The sequence below is a fragment of the Siniperca chuatsi genome, linkage group LG7, assembly GCF_020085105.1.
Source record: "Siniperca chuatsi isolate FFG_IHB_CAS linkage group LG7, ASM2008510v1, whole genome shotgun sequence".
Lineage (NCBI taxonomy): Eukaryota > Metazoa > Chordata > Actinopteri > Centrarchiformes > Sinipercidae > Siniperca > Siniperca chuatsi.
Genome location: NC_058048.1, coordinates 6,224,151 through 6,232,541, shown reverse-complemented (window position 1 = coordinate 6,232,541; position 8,391 = coordinate 6,224,151). Strand labels below are relative to the sequence as shown.

The 8,391-nt window shown below is 40.5% G+C and overlaps 1 protein-coding gene across 4 annotated transcripts in view; it reads right to left on the bottom strand.

The window, feature by feature from the left end:
- Window positions 1-1,156: 1,156 nt before the first annotated feature.
- Window positions 1,157-8,391, bottom strand: part of clcn2c (chloride channel 2c) — a 195,072-nt gene continuing 187,837 nt past the window's right edge. For all 4 annotated transcript variants that reach the window (XM_044202134.1, XM_044202133.1, XM_044202135.1 and 1 more), the window contains one exon: window positions 1,157-5,559. In XM_044202134.1, coding sequence (XP_044058069.1) covers window positions 5,365-5,559 — 195 coding nt within the window. In that variant the 3' untranslated portion in view covers window positions 1,157-5,364. The remainder of the gene's footprint in view (window positions 5,560-8,391) is intronic.

The following is an 8,391-nucleotide window of genomic DNA, read 5'->3' as shown; positions in this document are numbered from 1 at the left end:
TCAGCTTCGCTTTAAAGTTTGAAAATGAAAAAAAAAATCTGGGGGTGTGGAGTTAGAAAGAGGTGAACCCAGCAGACCTCTGTAGCCTGCTCCTCATCTCTGCTTGAGGCTCCCGGCTTCATTAGCCACTACTAGCATAACACACCCAAATCTTTGATCGATCGGTCGGTGGTCGAGTTGCATTGCGGGTAATGTAGGCGGCAGTTTTTGACAAGGAAGAATAATGTGTGGAATAAAAAAGACGATACGTCTGATTCTGTTGCGTTGATTTTGATCCTTTTTTAAAAACTGTCCCACAATGTTGTACAGGTGATGAATCTGTGGAGTACTCCTTTAAAGACAGCACACTGGGTTCAGTTTAACAATACTGATTTCATGTGTCCAGCTTTCAGTGGACGGAGCACTGCTCACTGCTGTTCAGAAGACCGTTTGGGATTTTCATTAAACTGTATTAATGTTTGTTTTTGTATTTCAGCCTGTACATTTGTTATCTGTCGGTCAGCTGATGGCCGAAACACATGAATGTTTTTTCATTACATTTTTTTTCTGTCTTTGTTTTTGCATACAGTTACTATGGCTGCAAGTGCAATTCATTGTGAACCTTGAACCTACTGTATGTCACTGGTAGATACAAAAAAAAAAACACACACTTTATACACACTCCAATCAACAATTTGTAATGTGGATAAGATGCTCTTTTCTGTTCGTGTCTGCACATTTTCATAACAAAAAGGTATTGGCTAGTGGAAAGAAATAACCTTTGACAGGAAATTAGTTCTTCAATAGTAAGAAAAATCTTTCATTCAGTGAGCTGGTTTGGGGCAGATTGAATTATAGGGTATAAATATGGATACTGCAGTATTGAGTATTTATGGAGGACCCCTCATCCAATCAAAATGCAGGGTTAGGAGCAAATGTTGTATAAAGACTCCCTGTGCTAAAACATTTGGGACAAAATGAACTAATTTGAAAATGATTGTGGCATTACTGTGTTTGCTTCCCCACTGGGAGTATCAGCGGAAGACAAAAACAACACTCCAGGTGCTTTGCAGCTGTTACTGAAGGGAAAGAAGAGGACAGACAAGAAAGAATCACAGCTGCAGAATAACACAAGTCCTGGGAGATATGAAACAGAAAGTCATCTTCAACAAAAGACTTGTTTGTTAAAATCTCATTTATTCATCCCTGATATACAAAACAATGTTTCATTTTTCTGTGTGAAAAATAGCTCTGGATTTTGTTCAGCTCTGTCTGGTTTGGCCCTCAGGGTTTGCCGTAGAGGCCTCCAGTATGTACAATGTACAGTCCCTAAGAGCCCTAAGGAGTGGATAAAAGATAACCCTCAACAGCTGATGCGAGGATCAGGTCTTATCAAAGCCCCTCAGACTGAAGGAGAGGATAGAGGAGCATGATAAAACTGACTCTGCGTCAGTGCTTAAGGGGAGGCTTGTCTGAGAGCGCTAGCTACAATCCATGCAGCAGGATTCACCACAGAGCCTTTAAAAGACCAGACGGGGAAGGTTTCCCAAAGCCAAAATGAGGAGTCTAAGCTATTCTTCTTCTTGATCAAAGGCTAAATATCTTAATGCTGATTCTGATAGCTTTTATTGAGGCTTTTGGGAAACCTTCCCCCATAAGCCGTCATTCAAAAATCACTTTATCACACACAAGCTCCTGTGTGAGCGTCAGCTCTCCTCATATACATATATCTTTTTACTCTTTTCAGGTTTCTTTACAAAAATAAGGTTATCTTGCATTCATGTCATCAATTAAAACTGGGTTACAAAGTGAGATGAACAACCGTTATTGCACAAATTGATTACCTACAAGAAGATCATCCATAAAAAGAATGAGACACACAAAAGATTTTACAACTTCTACTTTGATTAATACAGACTAATAAATATGCATCTACCTCGGTCTATATCTGTCTGGTAGCAAAGGAGATAAAAAATTCTGAAATGTCTGCGGAGGGGAAGGCTCTGGCAGGAGGCAGAATAATGAAAATCGATAAAAGGCACAAACAAATGAACAGAACCAAATCAGACAAATGGATCTCAGTCGGTCCCTGGGGCAAGCAGATGGGCGAGGGGAGGGGGGCAACAACAACAGGTTGCCTTAGTGATAATTGCACACACCACTGACACATCATCCACCTTGCTTACATATTTGTGTGTGTGTGTGAAAAGTGCCTCTTCTACATGCGTTGAAACCAGATCCAAAGAGGTGCAGGCACTTGTGGAATGAACATATCACCAACAGACCACATGCTGGTCCCTTCGACATTAACTTCACAATTACATTTTTTTTTGCCTTCCTATCAGGCAGCCATTGCGAGCCTCCACCCGTTAGTGTTATTTGCACTTTACGAATGTCTTAGTCGAAATGACAGCATGTCAAAACATAAAAGACAGCATTACAATCAAACTGTAATATCATCAAATGTGAAAAAAAAAAAAATACAACAAACATCATACAACAACCCCCCAAAATCTCTTTCAAAAAGAGAATAGTCTACAATTTAAGATTGGTTAAGATATTAAATTATGATTTTATATTACAGGAATGATGTTAATGAATATATTAATTTGTAAGTATAACTTTGCTGACCCCTAGACCCCATCCCGTTCAAAATCAGTCCATGAATAAAGCTCATTGGATGAACGAAAGATGCCAATCAAGGTTAAATAATCTGATGCTATAATTATTAAATAAGATATTGTAAAGACACAGAACATACAGGCACAAGATGGCAAACATACTAAGACACAACATCATTCACTCGTACCATATTCATTTCCGTCAAGCTTTTGTTTTTGGTACATTTTGATCATATAAAACACATCTCACATGCACTCTGTCATGCAAAGCCATGCTGTTTTACTGTGTGCATTATATTTTCAATGGCGCGCAGCAAGACAAGACACCACCAAAAATAAAATCCATGCGATGCATCAAATGCTGGAAACCACAATGAAGTTGGGTATGAGTACATATTTAAGGCATCCAAACAGTAGAGCTAATTCTCTAGGTAGTAGTGGACATCCTTGCCTGGTCCAAAAAAATTAAATAAAAGATAAAAACAAAAAAAAAGGAGTGTCTTATTTGGGGTCAGTAGCCCACATAAGTAAAAATAAAAATGGAGGTGGAAGTGGAAAAGCTGGAGGAGAAGGAAAACATATCAATGTTTTTCTGTCGATGAGCACAGAGTGCACAGACAAGCCTCAAGCATTATGGCAGACATGAATTATTAAATACACAGTACCTATACATTATCTGTCATGTTAGACTGCTTACTGAAAAATGCTGTCATTAAAACATTAATGGCTTGAGTTCCAGGTTGAAACAGTCAATCACATCGGCCTGGTAGATGGAGCGATAATTTAGTAATGCTTTGGAGTTATAGTGGTAAAGGAGGTACATTTTAAATGGTTAAACTACATCATCGACCACTCACTCTGTCATTTATGGATTTCCTTTAGTGTTTTTACATTGGTTAATCGCACTGGATCATGCTTTTGTTCACTCAAGCTATTGGTCTGCATTAATCAAGCTGATTCTGCTCACATATTGTCATCTGGTGCTGTATATGTTGACAACAGTGTCTGCCTCAGCCCTGGACCATTACATCATATAGCTGTTGGGGGGCTTCTGTGTCTCTGATAGTAATGGAGCTAACATGGAAATCAAAGGCAGATTGATGAGAGGGCCCAGAGCAGCTGGTTAGGTAATGATGTCTTCATTCTTTCAGCCATCCATTTGCTCCCTGTTCTTCGTCTCTCGCTCGCTTCCTGCCCTCTCCATCCGCCCCAACCTTATCTGGAACGGTTATTAAGAGCTATATTTAGATAAGCAGAAAACCTTGACTCTGAGTGCATCGCCGCGTTTGTGTGTTTCCATGTGTCTTTGTAATGTAAGGCTATAGCTACAGTATGAAAGGAGTGTACGTACATTTTGAAAAGGGCTACAGGTGCTTCCGCCACTGCCCACAGCCATGTCTGCTTGCATAGACTGTACTCTCAACCTGCCCATTAAGACTTGCAGTGAAGAGATGAGAAGAAAAAAGACAATGGAAACAAGAAAAAACAGAAAACTAAGGCATCTGTCCCCTTAGTCCAATGCTTGTCAATGGGACACTTACAGGGTAATTTACAAAGAAATGGTGCCATGGCAAATTCCAAAACAAAGACTGAAATGTGTTCTAAAGGCAATAAAAAAATCGTATAAGAAATAGTCGTTTGCTACCTCCCTCTTCAAGCACACTCACATTTTTCATACACTCATACTTATAGTACACGCATCCATTATTCTTCCTTGTCATCATTGTTGAATTTCTCTACTCAAGTGGAAGACTTGTTCGAAAGATAACTTTTGCAGGTCCAGAATTTGATCCCAGCTCTAAAGACACACAAAGAAAACAAAGTATGCTAAAAAAAAAATCCCTTTTTAAAGATTTCAACCCATTCCCCCCCATCCACATTCGCTCTGCCGTGGGTTCCCGAGGGTAAATGGAGAGCAGGGCACAGGTTGAGTTGTGTTCCACTCCCCCGTGAAGTGTCTGGCTTGGTCAGTGCAAGACTGCTTGAGAAAGCACTGGTGGGTCCAAAGTGGATGGTGGAGAGAAAGAGGAGTAGACGAGGAGAGAAATGAGGAGTTATGAAGAGGCTGGCGTAGCAGTAGAACTCTTTCCAGAATTAAATATTGATCCTAATGGCCGGGCCACACTGCCTAACTGAGCAGCACGGGTGCGTCGCGGAACCTCTTGCTTTTCATTTCGGCGCCCATGTTAACAGGTTGGAGCAGCCACACAGCCTGCATGAGCAGCGTGGCTGCAGCGACGCTTCATCTAGAGAGTCAGAGTCTCGCCTATTTTTTCAGCGGGACGCGTGTGGTTCTCAGCAGAAATAGACAGTGAAAATAATCTGTTCATAGTCATATGGACATCACACCAGCAACATTTCACTACAGTTTCAATGTCTATATCTGTAGAATGTCACAGACATGAAAAAAATTATTATTATTATTTTTACTCAGATTAAAAGCCCTCTAGCATTTCTGTGGACAGAATCCCTTCATTTGTTAACAAGGCTTTTATTGTGTTGTATTCATCAAAGGAAAACTCTATGTAGAAAGATAGGGCTGGCAGTAGCAGCACTGCAGCAGCAATGCTGTCTGTGTGGACACCACACGAGCAGCAGCAGTTCAGCAAGGTAGCCGTCATGCACAGTTAGAGGTAGGCAGTGTGGCCCAAGCGTAAGCCCTGAGGATTTTTGCTTGTTTGTGGCTTTGGGGGATTAAAGATCTCAATGCCTCCTTCTCCTCCTCTTCTTCCACCTGCTCTTCTTCTTCCTCCTCTACTTTCCCTCACTGGGATTTCTCGTCGGACTCGGAGGGGGTGTGTTCGCGGGGCAGCGACATGCTCTTGTGGCGATCCCACAGCTTGTGGAGCTCGGTGGCTTCGTTCTCGCTGCTGCTGGTGCCGCTGTCCCGGAAGCTGGCCAGAGGAGGACGCACCTTCACACCTTTAACTGTCACAGAGCCCTCGATGGCCTTGCGAAGCTGGATGGAGAAAGACAAGACGGTTAGAGAAGAAGGCACAGAGAGCCAAAGTCTAGGCACTCACGCAAATAACACCCCAATGAAGCTATGTATGATCTTTATGCCTTAACCAACCACAACTTAAGGCTTTTAAGATCCTAATCTAAAGGGCCTGGACAGAGCTGTTTGTGACCCTGGCTTCTAACAGCACCTGCGGGTTGCATACACCTGCAGCACTTTTAAGGGGTGAATAGTCCACAAACAAGGGCAGTGGGACAGTGGGAAGCTAATGATCCTACCAGCACACTAAATTCCACAGAGAGCCAAGGAATCCTGGTCACAGCCCCCAAGCCGAAAGCAGTAACAGGAAGATTAGTGACCCTGCATACAGCAGATCAGGGGGCAACTGCTTGGCTTGAGGACTTTGCATTCGCTAACTAAAATAAAAGTGCACAAACGAACATGAATGCAGATGTGGACACGGTTCTGTATATACTACATTGGGTATGGCATACACAGACATGTTCAAATGCTTGTCAATGCAGTTGGTCCTCGCTTATAGTCCGTGCAGACCCTCGAGGACATAGGTAGATGACGAAATTTACATCACGCGGACCCCTGGGCCACATGGATGTGGAAATTATCATTTCTGCTTTAGTGTTTCACCAAAAAATTGCCAGTGGGGTGAGATGATGCATTCAAGATTTTTTTTTTGCTCGTTTGCAACAGTTTTCTGGTTAAACAATATTTTATCTCCCACCAGTGCAAAAGGTTTTGCAACAGCCTTTGAAAGATATTCGCTCACATTTCTTGGGTGTGTCAGAAATGAAAACCAATCTAACACACTGCACCAATTTTCATTAAGAATGTCTCTTGGTATACAATAACGTATGCATTCAGAAAAAAAAAATCCTATAATGCTATCATCACAAAAACTGTACAGATTGGGGCTTAAGGTAATTATTAGTTTTTGCAAATTGCCAATGGGAAATTACCAATTTTATCTCCCAGCAGTAGAAAAGGTTTTACAACAGCCTTTGAACTATACTTGCTCACATTTGTTGGGTATGTCGGAGATAAAAACCAATCCATCCATGGTGAAAACCCAACAGTTTATAAATAGACAGTTTTCCATACATCCATCAATGCAAAATGCCGCCAATTTTGGAACTGTTTGGAAATGTTTCCGCTAGGAGTCGCGAGTATCATAGTACGAGTGGACATAGTACAGTTTATTTTGTCTTGTTTTAAGATACTGAAACTCAGTTCTTGCAAAGAATTGAACTGGGTCCCTAATCCATACTACATACTAATTATATACAGTATGTACTACATACTAATCGTCACAGTATGTTTTAGCAGTTTGTGAACCAAAAAAAAATAAATTAATTAATTAATAAATCAACATACTTAAGCATTTTAGACAGTAAATTATACTATATGTGCAACGTCAGATGGCAATCAAACTGCAACTTTAGAAGTCCAATGCCAACTTCACATTGGAACATAAAAATGTCTTTCATTTTTTGTTTTCCCAATACCTTTTTGGAACTGTTTCACAACACCTTTGAGCATTGCATTGTGGTAGAATAGTGTGCATCACTAGTACACTAAAAAACTGACCGCATTTAGCATGCATACTGTCTTGTTTAAGTATACTACATATTTAAGACCTGCTTAGAATTAGTAGGTAGTATGGGTTTGGGACACGTCTTGTTTTAAGAAAAAATAAAGTAAGGCTCTTTGTGCCTACAATTGTGCTATTTGGTACAGGGTTTCATTCACAGTGCCTTATTATGCTGTGCTGCATACAGTTTTGGCATGGGTGGCCCCAGTGGAAATAGAACTGCTAACCCCAATGCTGTACTGGCCTTGCTGTACAGTGCAAGATAATTTCAGGAGTTTACAATCTGATGCAGAGGCACACAAGCTATTTTCTATTTTGAACTGGAATCTCTTTTCCAAAATGTAATGGAGGGAAAGATCATGGTCAGAGGGCAAAGTACACTGGAAAGTGAGGTCAGAGTGCCTTTGACTTTTGCTGCTGTTGGCTGAATCATTTCACAGAATAAGAGGAGAGGAGAAAGGAGAGGCGGAACGTCTGCACATGTATTATTCTCTGCAGCTCCCCTTGCCACCTACACACAGCAGAAATTAAAGTAGATCAAAAAATGTCCACTTACAGGTTCAGACCTGCTTCTGCCACAGTACATACCGCAGTCTGTCTTTTAGAAATGTTCCTAAAAACCGACTATTTATTAGAGGAAATCAAAGTGGCTGAGACTGGCAAAGACAATTCTTTTCGTTATTGCCAAAGGATTAGACTTGGTCTGGCCAAACAAAATTACACATATCGTTTTGTAGGACTTCCTGAAGTTCCTGACAAGAGTAATTGAGTACCAATTATAGGGTAAATAAAGACATGGTTCTGAGACTAGCTATACTAGCTATCTATTTTAACCATTTATCCATTACTTCAAGCTAACTGTTTAGACTAACTAGTTTTTACACACTCTCAATTACAACATGTAGTGTTCATTTAGCAGCTAACACACCAACCTCCTCCTTTTTTCCCTATGTAAAGGTACAAGGTGCTCCCTGTTTTGGTCCAGAAAGAAAAAATAAAATAAAAATGTACATCTTTATTTATTTAAAAAGGAAAAAAATGACTATAATTTTTAAGAATCGAACACATTGGGTTTATATGGCCTCTAAAAAATAATTATCCATACTTTTAAAAGTATAAAAAAAAACAATCTTAAATCTCATCAACACATTGGAGCTGTGAGAAAGTTTGTTGCGATTCTCTACAATCTCTTTCATCCCATCTCTCTCTGCTCCCTGTGTGAGAGA